General features: G+C 43.3%; 1 protein-coding gene across 2 annotated transcripts in view; it reads right to left on the bottom strand.

The window, feature by feature from the left end:
- LOC139346829 (partitioning defective 3 homolog) overlaps positions 1–14,900 on the bottom strand; it is a 314,486-nt gene that overhangs the window by 58,030 nt on the left and 241,556 nt on the right. For both annotated transcript variants that reach the window (XM_070986146.1, XM_070986145.1), the window contains one exon: positions 13,499–13,801. In XM_070986146.1, coding sequence (XP_070842247.1) covers positions 13,499–13,801 — 303 coding nt within the window. The remainder of the gene's footprint in view (positions 1–13,498; positions 13,802–14,900) is intronic.

The raw sequence follows: 14,900 nt of genomic DNA, 5'->3' as shown, positions 1-14,900 counted from the left end.
TGATCATACTCACAACATCTTTAGCGGCCCCCATGCCGTACTCAGTAAGACATGTTATTTTCGAGAGACAACCGCGCTCCACTTAGATTCAATCACTTTTATAAATCACTTTTCCTTTCAGGGTTGCAGCTGTTGCTATCAATTTATGGTGTTCTAGGTCTGCAGAAAATGAGTTCTGTAAGGTTAAAAACTATCGAGAGCATTCAGTAGTATTATTGATAATAATAGCAATAATCTAAATTTTAGCTCGTTCTGCAAATGTCATGCAGCTTAGCAAAGAACAGACATGCACTAAAGTGGCTTTTGAAATGCTGAAAAATAAGATGAATCCAGTTGCACACATAATACAGACGTCTTACTGACTAACATAAAGGTGCCTCCTAACAGCAACCTGCACAGAGAGCTTCTTTATGAAATACTTCAGTGCCGCAGCCCATGACAAAATCTCTAACCTCTTCATCTCTCAGTTTATGATCTCACAGCATTGGAAGAATCATCCCACGGCCCTGGTGATATACGCGTTGACACTGCAGCACCTCCCTGCGTCCATGACTCAGGCTCTGCTGTGACACAGATGTCTGCTGAGGTTTACTGTGATTATGTAGGCACATAGTGAGACAACAGCCAGTACAATGGTTTATACATGATCCTGTGACAGAAAGGTTTTCGTGTCATGGATTCCCATATGGGAAGACTCTGAACTGTGACTGGTTATGCAGCCAGAAAAATGTGGTAACAGTGAAATTTGGGAATGGAATGCCTATTGTTATATATTCTCATACTGGCAATTGAATTTTAAACCACTGAATAGATGCGATATGTTGTCAGAAAGTGGTATAAAACTGAAACAGATGACAAAATTGAAGCAGTAGAGGCCAATATGTCCTGATTTTGAATGGTATGGGCCAAGTGCCAGACAGTTCATCCTACAATTCCCACAATGCAACTCAATAGCATATTTCCTTTTTTCCCTTCCTGCCAGTAAACGCTCAAATCTTTCCATGCACCAAGTTCATAACTCAGACTTTCTGTGATATCTGCGAAGCCTCAAGCTCGAAAGGAGACTTCAGAGAGCATCAGAGCAAAAGAAGACATTATACAACAGATCTGACAGGCTGAAAAGCCGACAAGTTGACTGATCTTCATGTGTGAAATCAGAGAAGTGCCCCTTCAAAAAGGCTGCTGTGTGGCAGCTGACTCTTAGCTTTCAGGTTCTGGTTCATCTTTAAATGCACAGTCCCTGCAACTTAACGGAATTATGACAAGAATGTAACCACAAAAAAGGCGACGGATGAGCAAGTACACAAATCTCAAGCTTGTGTCAGTTGATTTTTCAGTCATACAGGCATGAGAGCCTATGATGGTTGCCTGAAGGGGAGGAAATTTATCTAAAACATGTGGTGCACTTTGGAAAATTGCTCAGTCATCAGGAATGCAAGGACTAAGAGATTTGTATGGCAGATAAACTTACAAACCGATCGCTTTTGTCCTTCCAATCACGCTATTCTTACAGCAACATTAGCTACAAATGCGTTCAAACCCCAGCGAGCAGTTCCTCACACTGCTAAAGTCAGTCTTTACTTAGTCTCAGTGCAGAGGTGCAATTTTACAGCTGACCATGACCTCTGACCTCCCTGTGGAGGGTTGCAACATAAATACCAAAACTCCACATGAAGCATGCAATTCAAAGGACATTACCTCAAAACACCATGAAGTAACTGTGCAGGTGTCACCATACTTCCTCCAGTAGTTTTTTTCCTGCCGCAGTTAGCTTCATCATCCGAGAACCTCTCGCCGTTTCCAGTCAGTCCCGCAATCAACCACTCTATTAAAGTCGTCCAGCGCATCACCTTTCAGTCTGTTGTGATACATTATTAATGCATGACAGGCACTGACACACACTCAGACATGGGCGTCCTCTCACACACGCACACACACCACAAAAGAAATATGAATACAATACTCGAGCTATAAACACGAAACCATAAACTGCTTTGAAATCAGAGGCTTTATCACCCTGTCAGTCCTCACTGCCATGCAATGGATAAAGCGTAACTTCCTACAAAAGGTCATAAAAAAAAGCCCCGATGTGGATTTTAATTGACGTCCCTGACTACCACTAAAACATGGCCATTATCCTGGGTGAAACCAACTGCAGGTCGGCCTGGCAGTAAGCCCTTAATGATGGCCATATAACTGCAGGATGGGGATTATTCTTTATGCTTAATCACGGCGGAGAAGAGGAGTGTTTCTGGGATGACGCCTCGCACTGGGACGCTTATGGACCATCAGCCACAGAGGCTGTGAAGCTGAAGGATGGCAGAGCGGAGAGACGCCACAGTCACACAGGTGTTTTCAGGTGGTAATAGCCAACAATAACACAGATACATTACACTCTCTCAGACATAAACAAACAGTAAATTCATACTTAATTTAATCTTGAAATAGACAGAAAAATTCTGAAATTACACAATTTGGGTTCTAAATGTTTTGGAAGGTCAGTTGCTTCTTCCACTGCCAGAAAGAAGTATCTGACGGTTATTTTCAGCTGCTGAAATCATCTTACTGTGCAATTCCAGGCAAGAGAAAATAGGAGGAAGCATGTGAGGAAAAGCAGAGCTTATTACTGGTGACCTACACAGCGTTTGGTTCAATCAGCGAGCCAATTCAATAACGCTGACTAGGTTAAAATGCCATCGGTTATTAACTTTCCAGGTAATTTCGTCAGGTACAAACAAACCCCACCACTCACAGTGGATACAGCGTAAACTGAATGATACTTGTGTGATCCTCTTGAAATGCCTGCTTTTCTTTGGAAGCCGGACAGGCTCAAAGACCTCTGGCTCCGTGATGACATCATGGGCCCATTACAGCAGACCAACAAGGCCATGGATTGCCATTACTCTGCTGCAAGGAGCTAAGAGCATTTTTACGGGCATGCTGATGGCATCAGAAATGTCTGGTGGCCCCCACAGGGTTTTATTAGGTCCCACAGAGAGCTCAAACAGGTCTGGCTCAGGTGACCTCACGAAGAACTTGTTCCATTTTGCTAGAGGGGCCCTACAGCCCAATCTGGGGCCCAGCACAGCCTGTACTGGACAGAAACACATACAGAGAGGCCCGCAGGCTTTCCAAGGTACGTTCTGGCTTAATGCTATCCTACCTGTGTGGGACGATGCAGTAATAGTGAGGAAATGAGTGCCATGTTCACTGTATTGCCACAGGTTATATACTCTGCTGACATGCGAGGATATCTAATAATTCAAGCTGTCCAACAACAGGAAGCCAGAGGTGCACCATGAACATGGAAAGCAAACAAATCATTTCTATTGTGAAATTTACAAATATTAGCTGTATTTTAAATGTCACACAGAAGAAGAAGGGAACTCCTGCTTACTGTTGTATTTTTTGCATTTAATTTTATTGTATAATACACCTACAATAGCCGAGGATTATTCATCCACACAGCAACGTTAACAAACATGCACTTCTTCTTCAGAACTGATGTGAAAGGCCTCCATTTTTCCAAGAGTACTGAACATTTTGTCCCAAACTTTCACAATGCTGAACAGAATTGTCACACAAACAGCAGAAAAACAAGGTGATGGTGTGCGCTATTTCAATACCTCCTCATGAGTCGATCTCAAATATTGGAAGTAGGCTTAAGACAGATGGAATGTGTCGCTGGATGGTCTTGCGGATTTGGGACGTATTCACCCATTCAGCTCCCTGTAATTACAAAAGGCTCTTGCTGAGATCCGATTTGCCGCTGGGAGCTTGTTCAAGGCACAGGGATTGGAACGACAATGGCGTAGTCTGACAAAGGAATAGGGATACTGCTCTTAAAATAGAGAGGACTAATGCTGTTCTGTGTTGAGTGCACAGGCTCGCTGGCTCAGATGTGGGCAAGGTAAATTTAATTATGTGCCCTGCACACACCGACTGGCTTTCGATTAGAATGGACTAACTTCTTGATACAGCTGTACCCCAGTGACCACTTAGAAAATAGCATTCAGGACACAGTCTGGTAAGTGATGCAGGGGCCACTGGTCAGCACTAAACTTTTGGGCCTAAATCTCTACTGTCTATACTGCAGCCTCGTCCATTTATACATATATGTATATGATTGATCTAATGATTTGCATCTTCCTTCTTCTATTCAAAATTATTCTCCTGCCTTAATATTCCCTTCAGTCAAGCAGCACTATTGTGCCTTATTCTGTTGAGCTCTGCTAAATAGCTGCATTTTAGTTGTCCTTTTGGCCAGTTTGTGCTGTCCTGCTTTCAAGTTATACAAGTTATATTTAGAGTGAGAGGGGAGGCCCTAAACACTCCCTGATGCCTCTGCCAGCTTTCACTTTCCAGTAAACAATGATGTCCCTGGCCTCACTTCACTGGCTGGAAAATGAAAAATGCAGCAGTTAGCATCCCTGCCTGACACTCTGGGGTCACTATCGTGTGTATGTGTGTGTTCACACTCAGCGTAACCGAAGAGAGAGAGATGAAAACAAGGCGATGAGGATGAGGAGGCGTGAGAGTCATCTGCTCGCTGACACGGTTCACAGTGCAAACCCATGCTCTGCAGTCACCTGCCTCTCAATCACGTTCCTCACCTGATCTATTTCTGGAGCGGCTATGTGAGAGTGTGTGAGAGCTGCAGGGACGAAAGCAGTGGTGCTATGCTAGCAGAGGGGACCCATGATTAGTTTATGATATTGGGTTATCTATCACGTGAAAACCAGAGTTTCTCACAGAGGAGCCTCATATTCACATAACAGGCGCACCACAGTGTATGTTATTCAATCAAAATGGATTTTAAGTGACTGAAAACCGCACCCCACATTTACTATCATCGTGTTTTCTGTGTGCTTTCACCCAATTAGTTGTGACATTTTGAAAACAATTCACATTCGGTCTAAAACGGAGGAAAAAAAACTTGCCAGGCCCGGCAAACGCTTGTCTATTTTGTTAATCTCTCCTCAGCGCGGCACAGTCAAGTTACGGTGTCAGGCATCGGCAGCCTTCAGGGGAGTTGAGGGGGGATTAACTGTCTATTTGCAGCTGCTGATTGCTGGGAATGAGATGCCCTCCGGTGCCTATCAACAAACAAGGCTTCTGCAGCCCTCGGTCATATTCAAACCTCCCCCCATCTCCACTTCCCATTTTGTCTGCTGGGGCATGCCTGCCCTAAATGGCATGCTCCCCTTCCCTTTCATCTTCTTGTGAAAATTCATTAGGTACTGTACGCATGTCTTCCAGGCTTCCCATTTGAGGGATGCTGATAAAATATATACTGTACGTGCAACATTAATCAGCTTGATCCACTTGATGTTGAGTTGAAGACGAGGTGGGTCTATCTCTATCTCTCTCACTCTCCCTGCCTCTTGCTCTCTCTCTCTCGATCTGCTTTCAGGCTGTTTGCTTTCTTAAATGAACGTAATGGTACAAACGGAGGATAAATTGCCTTCTCTGTGCTCCATCTCATCACATCCATCCCACAGGGCCCTCTCCAAAGCGGGAGGGTAAAAAAAAAATGAAAACAGACCAGAAAAAATAATTCACTTGCTTTGCCTGGGAGATACATGTTGCTATCTGTGTAGAACCCCCGCGATAAGGCTGATGTGCATTTGGTGCATTAGGTCTCTTGCAATATCACCACAGCACAGAGCAGGCTGGGAGGAAAGGGCAAAAGTCAGTGTGCGAATGTGTCTGTGTGTTGGACTTGTACCCTCATTTCATAACCTATCTGCAGGGTTTATATGGTGCTTTTCCAAAGCTATATGAAGACTGGAACATCATCTACATGGGTTTAGCAGGTGTAGAGGATGTCCTGCTGATGCCGGTAACCACAGCTGACCTGAGGATCCAGCCAGCCTCATTCATTACACCAGCAGCTCGCTCAACAGGAGCTAACGGATGAACTCTTCTCATCACCTCTGTGTCCCTTTTTTATTCTCAATTAGAGCAGGAAAAGGCACAACTCCACACATTCACTGTGACACTAATTTCACACCCACACAAGGACACTCTGAGGGAGTAATGGAAAACACTGGCGGATGTCAGAGACAAACAAAAGGCAGCGCCAAAACACACTGGCATGGCTCTGGGAAAAAAACATGACAGAGCTAGCGTCGACTCTAAACCTTGTTTAGCTTGGAAGGAGGTGAAGGAACTGCATGCGCCAGACGAAACACTCTGGAATAACAGAGATACCAATAAGTACGTAAAACGCAATTAGTTACCACTAATGTATGTGTCACATTAAAGCAAACTGTTCCTTGATGCTAGACATATCAATTTTACTCCCTTGAGAACTACAAGAAAACGTTATTAGAGACTTACGAGCTGTTATTAAAGTCTTAACACAGATGCAGGGGTCGTAAAAGATTCATTTGTTTACCAATGAATTATTGAGAGGTAGGATTTAATCAAAGCTACAGATGTTGCAGTCAGAAAGTGTTGTTAATCTCACTTTGATTGCATCTAAATGAAAATATAGACTATAAAAATCACAGAGACTGATTGTTGATTGCGGAGTTAATTACAGACGCCAAATAAGAGACAGCAAACAATAAAAAAAAAGCGATTACTACAGATTGGCTCAGCTCATCTGACTAAGGGGGAACACTGCTTTTTGTAAGAACTTGCTCTCCATCTGCATTATTTTAAACGAGTCATCCAATGGTCCATTCAAACAATACAGCACAGACTAAAACAAGATGACTATGGTTCCCTGTTGGAATGACACTGTACTCAATAAGCAACAAGACAAAGTGAATTGTTCTGAGCAATGATGATCCAAACAAAAGTGAGGATAGAAGCTCTATCAGCCTGTGGCTCTGAACAGCAGGACGAGGTTTTAACGGCAATGGACGGCACTGAAAGACCCTTCATCTGAGGTGTGAAGTATGTGTCTCACCGCATATTAACATTTCCCACCTCGCCGGCGTCTTTGAGTATCAAAGTGGCGAGAGCGAGGGCGAGAAATCTTCACAAACTTTCTCCCATGATGAAAAGCCTGACCTTTTATCAGCTGCAGAAAATGCATTAGCTACCTCATAATCCAATTTCAAGACCATGCAAAGTGGAGGTTCTGACTGAATTTTAGTGTGGAGAGAGCAAGGGGAAAAACACCACGGTGAGCGGTTCTTTAGGTGAGGATCTTTAGGTTCCTTATTTCTCTTTGCTGCCTGCCTGCCAGCCTCTCTGGAGCTGCTGAGTTGCAGAGGACTTCAAGGGCTTTGCACCACTGAGCTCCATGAGCTCCATATCTTTTCTCCCTGCTTCCCCCCACCTCTTCCTCTCTGTGTCTGACTCTTCCTCGCCCATGCTCTAAGGAGCTTTAGAAACTCGACTGGGTAATGGGAGCAGCAGTCAATCAAATTGCGGTTTCAAAGGTGATGCTTTGTTTCACGCTCGCTTCCCACAAATCCCATCGAGCCTGGCACCTGTCAGGTTGTCGTTCTGAAACGCAGCATCCAACGCCAGTCACCCAAACCCCGCGGTCCCTCTGCAGATGGAGGGGTTGACTTGTCAGCTGCCTGTCGAGAAATGAGGTCATTCCATTTTGCTTGGTCTCCCTTTTTTATAAGGTGAAACAAAAAACTGAAAAAGAAAACACTGTGTTCAGGGGTTTTTGTCTAGCTCACTTTCATGTAAACTCAATAATAGAGCAGAATTCATGCTACAGGTTTCAGGGTGAAAATGGATATTTACGTTTGCTTTATATAAGGTTTTAGATCACGGATAAATCCTGGGTTTCTACTGGTGCCCTTCAGGTTTTACTGAGTCTGACAGCACTGTCAAAACACCACTGGTGCTGCCAGCTCTAATAACGTGGAGGCTGGTAATAAATTGTCAAATGAGCTCTTGTTGTACTGTGATCCCATAGAGGAACAGTAAAACCTGATACGGCAGAATGGGCAGGATCTCTGGACGCCCACAGCAACCAGGGGTCCTTGTATCTCCATGGGTTTATAGGCTCAGGTCTGACTCATTCCAGCTTTACAGTCACAGTGACCTTCCCATTAGGGTTCCATTACCAAAGGTCTATCAGAGAGGGAGGCGTACACCCTGGCTATTTATCCAGCTGCAGCCTCTTCTTATTAACTGTAGTGCATAAACAAGAGTGCGCCTTTGAAAGCCGTGGCAAGTCATGGATGAATGTCTTTATTATGGCATAAAATGAATGCACATGTGTATAAACACATGAAGCATAACAAGAGTCCAAGATGCAAAACTATAATGTTGAGGAACTGGCAATTACAGGCATGTGGACCTGACCTCTAAGAAGGAACAACTCCCCACATCAACCAAAGGCCCCCTAAGTGTCTCTAATTACTTGACTGGATATAAAGAACCTTATTTATTTGACTAAAATGCTGTGTTGTAATGACAGCACCAAGCGGTGTATGGTAAACAAACCTATGGGACTCCTGAGACTCCTGGATACACCAGCATTGTCTGATGTCTTTCCAGCCACGTGACTGTTTGACAAGGTGGCTTTTAGATGAAAGATACTGATTAGTTGCCTCTGCCTCTGCTCAGCAATCGGCTGTCAGCTAATTTCAACTCAATTTGCTTCCATTTCCTTCCATCTACCCTCATGGAACTAGTTTTACAAGGCAAGATTCATGCAGTTGTACCATGCCTCTCAAGGTCATATGACAATCAGGAGATGGGTTCCACCATGGTAATATCCACATATAATATTATTTGCTATGCTGTAGGAGTTAGTGGTAGCTAGACGTGCGGTGTTTTTCTTTGTTTTTATGTACGTCTGTATGTTTGCATCGATATGTGTGTTTTTTATGAAAACTACTTTGCTTGTTAACTGTTGTATTGCTATGCATTGCGGCCTATTTCCATTTATCGAAAGTCAGGATTAGCAATCAAAATATATCGAGTTATAGGCCGTGTGATTTTTTTTCATTCATTTATTTGTTTTTGCATTTGGTGTTGAAGTTCATTCAGGTGTGTTACAAGGTGCCGGCTTGCTGTCAGATGTCTGACCATGGGATTCAACTCTACTGGAAATATCCTTGTAAGATAGGAACCTTAATCCGGCCCTTTGATCAGCGTGTTTCTCCAGGGCCCACCTCAGAAGGCAGAAACAGGATCCAGGTCGAGGTTAAATGCTACTCATTCTTCTCTTTCATACTGACGACTGACTGACAGCCAGGAATGAGCGGGCTTCCCTCAACAAACCCCATCAACTTCCTTTTTCCTGACCTTCAAACAGGAAGCTCAAGTTATCTCTGCACCTCCAAAATATTTGGTTAGGTAGCAGTGGCAGGATTAGAAAGTGAACAAATTGCAAGTCAAACTGGATCTCTAAATGGCAAAGGGAAAGTTCAGAATCCAATTTTGCTGTCTTGATACATTGAACAGTCAGAAATGATTGCAAATTCTGTTGTGTTGGCGTTTTATATTTGACAATGAAAGTTCCATTAAGTTTAATTTAGAAATGCAAATGACTGTTTATGTTTATTATGATTCGAAAGTGACAGGAGTCTTGAATCTGAATGTGTTTCAAGCTCCTTTTTTCAAATCGTAAATAGAAAGCCTCTGAGCTAAACAAGAACCAGTGCATATTATATCTCAAAGGCAGCAAGGCAAACATTACAGGCACACAGCTGGGCTGCATACACAAGATATGCAAAGCAGTTAGAGGTGCAAAACAAAAATGCAATGTTGAACATGCGGCGCATATTTCAAATCAAATCAGAACACTCATGACAGCTAATCCTGCGGCTGCAAATGAAACTCTATACTGTGCTATCAATACGTAAGGCTCAGACCTCAAACTAAATATAAGCCTGAATTTATAATTAACGTGCAACAGTAAGCTTTTTATGCTGAAATAGACGTGCACAGGTGAGAATTCAGTATTCCCAAGAAACTGCTACAACAAGAAAGCAGGAAGGAGAGGATTAGACAAGTTCTTCTTATGTTGTTTTTTTTTTTTTTTTTTGAACCGCTGAATTCCAGAAAACTAATAAATAGTATAATGTATTTGTTTTTGAATGGGAAACAATATCATACCAATTTGTAAGAGAAAAACAACAGAAATTTGGCAACCAAAACTATTAGAAAATGTATTTTAAGAAGTCATATCTAAGTAAAAAAAAGCATCTGTGTACAATCAGCCCCCTCATGTACAAGAACTTTGCATAACTCTGTTTTGTCTTTACTTCTCTGTGAGAGCTGCTCAGCAGACTGCTGTTTGTGTTCCCTCTGGCAATGTAGGAGAGAAAAGGAGAGTCACTCACAGCGTGGCCTTATTTTATGGCCTTTATACTGTATCCCTGCACAGAGCTTATTGATATTCCCACTGAAAATCAATAGCATCGTGTATATCACTGACCAACATCTTAAGAGTCTTGTGATCTGAATACAAAGGCTCATTGAATACCCACCAAGCATTGTCTCGCCTCCTTTTTTCAACTGGCTTCCAGGCTGATCATGCTTCGGAAGTGGGATAGTTTACAGGAGATAGTTGCTATGACACTGCAAGGCCATCATGAGGAAACAGGTGGAGGTAACCTTCACTGTGGACACATGGATCGATGGCCTTCACTAAACCCCGGATGTACTGGCACATGAATTCAGCTGGCTATCATAAGGGCCAGATAACCTTGTCACATCTACTCTGACTGTCATGGAAGGGGCTACAGGATGGAGAAACTACCTGTGTAAATTCTCTTAAAAAACATACACCCACTCACACAGAGGCACTCTGTATTGGTCACACACAGTAACACAGGCACCCCACGCCACTTGAGCCTTGCAGTGAAAGGTCACAAGGCCCCAAGTGACAGCTGTCAATCATAGGTGGTGGGTAATATCCGATCCATTAATAACACCCTGAAAGGTTCTGGGAGACCGTGGGGATAGATACCTCCTGGCTTGTCACCAATGACCTGCAGGAAATCTGTTGCCCCCATAATATGTCCAACTCAGCAGGGGAACACGTTATATTTCAGCAAAACAAACTCGGTTGCAAAGGTTTGGATTTTTGAAAACAAGGTGTGCAGAACGCTACAGATAAAGGAAGATTTAAGAAAGGTGAAAGTGAAGGGAGGCCCACATGCTCAGACTGAAGCCTGATAAAGAACTCTGGACAAGAAACAAAGAATTACCTCCAAAGTCCCATCAGGCCTTGCACATCTCAGATCTCATCTGATTGTAAGATTCGGTTTGAATCCAAATCCTGATTCCCCATTGGATGAGACCCACCAGAACTCAGGAGACCCCCTGCGATAAGGACCTCGGGTCAAGAATCAATGTGCTCTACCCTTTCCACTGTGATGTCAAGTGGCTACAGGAGGTGTGTCATTCCGAATCAAATGTTTGTACTTTAAGTGGCCGAGGCAACAGTCCTTTAACTGTTTGTGTTCACCGAACACGTTTGCATCCTGAGATAGATCAGCTGTTTGTGTAGCCTGTGATCTCACTTTGCCTGCAGAAGGAAGACACGGATTAACGATTTTCCTCAAGAAAGGATCATTTCTGCAATTTCTGCTGTTTCCTCCGCTGCCTACAAGGACCAGCCTGCCGTTAACCTGTGAATGAGGCACCACAACGTTCCCGTCATCATCTGCACTCCAAGAAAAGCTGCCAGAACTACCAGACAGACTGAAACATGTTAATTGATTCCAAGGCAATCTCAGGTAAGAGGCTATTGTCTGGGCAGAGACAGGTTAATGACAGTGTATTGCTGTAAGCTTCATTGTTGTAAAAGCTTTACTGTATTGTTGTGAAATTAATGAGTCCTATCGTTGCTGTTTCAGATACCTCAATCGTTGTGATTGCTGCTTGTTTCTGTTCTCTTAGTACCTCCCATTGATTGTGTGTCCTGCACCGTCGGGCTTAGATTTGCGCTAGTTGTCTGCAGCTGTGGTCAGGCCAGTAAGCTGCTAAGTTCGCATGCCGCAGGTTTTGCAGGTTTCTGAGCAATACAGAGACAGAAAATGTGTCCTTTCCCTTCCTTCTGCACCTTTCCCTCTGTCTCTTTCACTAACCCACACATGCACACATCCATGCGTTTTTACATGCACATGAACACACACCTTAAAGGCACATATAGCAAGGTAATATAACAGCTTTGCTGCCATCTTGTAGTCAGAGACATGCAAACATGTCCTCCATTGTGCTTCTCATATCTCTTTGTCAAGTCTTACAGTCTTGAACCTCACCCACTGACATGAACACTTCCATCGTCTTGCCTTCTCTCTGTCCCTTCTCCCTCTCCCCCTCACACACACACACACACACACACATTCGCACACACTCGCAGACATACACACACATTCACACATGCGACACACCTGCTCATTGCCTTTATGCTTGTTAGTGTAGTTGCTCGTGTTATGTCTGCCTGTGTTGCAGTTGTACTTGGACAATAGATGTTTATTTAGTGAAGAATTATTAATTGTTGATCAGTATTGCTAAAGTGCCCTGTAATTTATAATTATATTGATAGTGATGTAGTTTTTGGTGTCATTAACTATGCTTATTAATATCTGCTAAAAATCGAACCTGCTCCTACCAGATCCCAACAAAATCATTCTTAAAATGCATAATACTGTTGGTGTGATTGAGACTGATTGAGATTGTAGCTGTCTCAATATCGCTTTATCCATTTTACAGTTCTCTACATTGGCAGGTACACAAAAAGTTCCTGCAATCGTTGGGTTGATTTAGTTCTTGAGGACTTTTGTTTATTGAGGGTGCAACATTGTATAATAGGCTTTGCTGAGTCAAAATAAGTTGTAAAACTGAATTCCATCCTTGGGGAGTTATTAATTGAATATTTATAGCTAAAAAAGAGAACAAAGAAAACCAGGTGATAACTTTAAACAGGTCTTTCCACAATATTCCGTCAACACAGCGATGTGAAACTAAAGCTCTGCGTGGCATTGTCGTCACATCAAATATTCGCTGACATGGAGGTCATGAGTGAAACAGCCCCCCAGCGACAAACAAGCTGAACTCACATGTAGCGTGATTCTCAGAAAGTGTTGTGTGAGACACCAGAGAGGATTACCTGTGATCCAAGGATAATGAAATGAAAAAAAAAAAAGAAAAAGGCTGCTTGATATTAAATTCTAACACATGGAGAATTTCTGATAGGCTCTTGTTGTTTTACTTTGCCTGGTGACTCTGCCTGCTTGCTTGGGGCAATGCCTCACGGGACGAGGCAGCAATAAAACACAGTGTGAAATTCATTGTTTTTCTGCGCAGCGTGTGTCACCCAGGACAAGCAGAAGTGAACAAATGCAATCCAACCACTGCTTATACATTATAGATGAGGTGTAAATGAACAGGGTCGTTGCAAAGCATAAGCACAAGGCACAAAGCTAGTTAGTGTCGTTTGAGTGAACAAGAAAGGCGGAAAGTTAAAAAAGCACACTGCTGTGAGTATCGTGGAGTTGTATGTCGAGTCAACAGCCTTGCAATGGTTGCGCGTGTGGACTACCTTTTGGGCACCCCCTACCTGTCTGGAGCTGCAGGGCGTCCATTGCGTGGCTTGTTGACCTGTGCATACAGAGCTTCCAAGGGTGGACCATTGTCCTGAAGGCTCAAGGGAAGGTGAGGGCTCTGGGGACTCTGAGGGAGATGGTAGTGGTGGTTGTAAGGCTCCATGTTGCTGCTATCCACTGACGAGTCTAATGATCCGATGCCAGCGTAGGTGTGCTCTTCATCTGAGCTGAAGGTGCGGCTGACAACATCTTGGATCTCTGCATACTCCCTCTCTTTGGCCTGCTTCTCCCGAAGCTCCCGCGTCTTGGCCTGTATTCTGCGATAAATACATTGAACATAAAAATATGCTCAGAAATGCCAAAATTCACCCACAGGGGAAAAAAAAGATGTTACACCATTACAAAATGTTTGGTGATGAGGATATTCTAACCTCAAACTGTGATAGAAATACATTTAACAAGTCAAACCTCACCTGAACAGTTGGACAAATGGTCACATTTTTAAGCAGTTAAAACTGGTTTTGGGTGGTTTGAAATGTATGTAAAATATTGAAAATTACCTTTAATTGTCTCTGAGTGAAACTATGTATTTGGCCAACTTAAGCAAATGTAAAATAAGCATGTCTCTCCCCCATAATTACCCAGTATTTATCAGTTTTAAAAGGACTTTTCTATGTTTTCCAGGAAGTGGATTTCTTTATTTTGACGCTCAGGTGGCCTACATAAAATATTTATCCAAGCTCTGCTGACGGAAACACATCCAGTTCACATGTTTTACAAGACTGGAAAAGTTTTCAGAAAATGTTCCTGGGAACTGGGACAAAGATGCTAACTCATGAATCAAATGTGGTTATTTGTGAAAACAAGGAGTAACAAAAATATCATTCTTGGTATGACGGTATTCAAAGTAATGAGAGACAAGTAAGAAAACTACCGTCAAAGATTCAGACCGGCTTACAGCAGCATTCCAACTTTTAAGTTTAATCTCAGACACCGATCAGCCCAGACCTGAGGAAGACTTTTAAAGTGGTTTTCTTGTCCTAAGTGACGGGGAAGGAGGATAGAGAAAAATATCTTTCACTTCAGTGAGAGAAGCCAAGCAGTATTATTCAAATCTGTGGCTTTTCAAGAGCCATTAGAGGACTGAGACAAGTGCACTGATCCTATGTCTCTAGAGGAGGTGGGCAGTCAAACCTCGTCTTCCTCCTTCCCGCCCCTTCCTCTCCCTCCATGCCGTTCCTCTTCCCGGGACCACTTCCACACAACAGAGCCTTTCACGGGGCCTTTTCCTGTCTCAGAGAATGGTTCCATGTGAATGCCCATCTGTCTGCAGCTGACAAGACTCAGTCATGGTGCTGCATGGGAGCCAGGAGAGCTGGCATTGTAGGAGCGAGGAGTTGGACAGTGGGGAGCAGA

The sequence above is a fragment of the Chaetodon trifascialis genome, chromosome 18, assembly GCF_039877785.1.
Source record: "Chaetodon trifascialis isolate fChaTrf1 chromosome 18, fChaTrf1.hap1, whole genome shotgun sequence".
NCBI lineage: Eukaryota > Metazoa > Chordata > Actinopteri > Chaetodontiformes > Chaetodontidae > Chaetodon > Chaetodon trifascialis.
The sequence above is the reverse complement of the archived record's forward strand: the minus strand, read 5'-3'. Positions and strand labels throughout refer to the sequence as shown.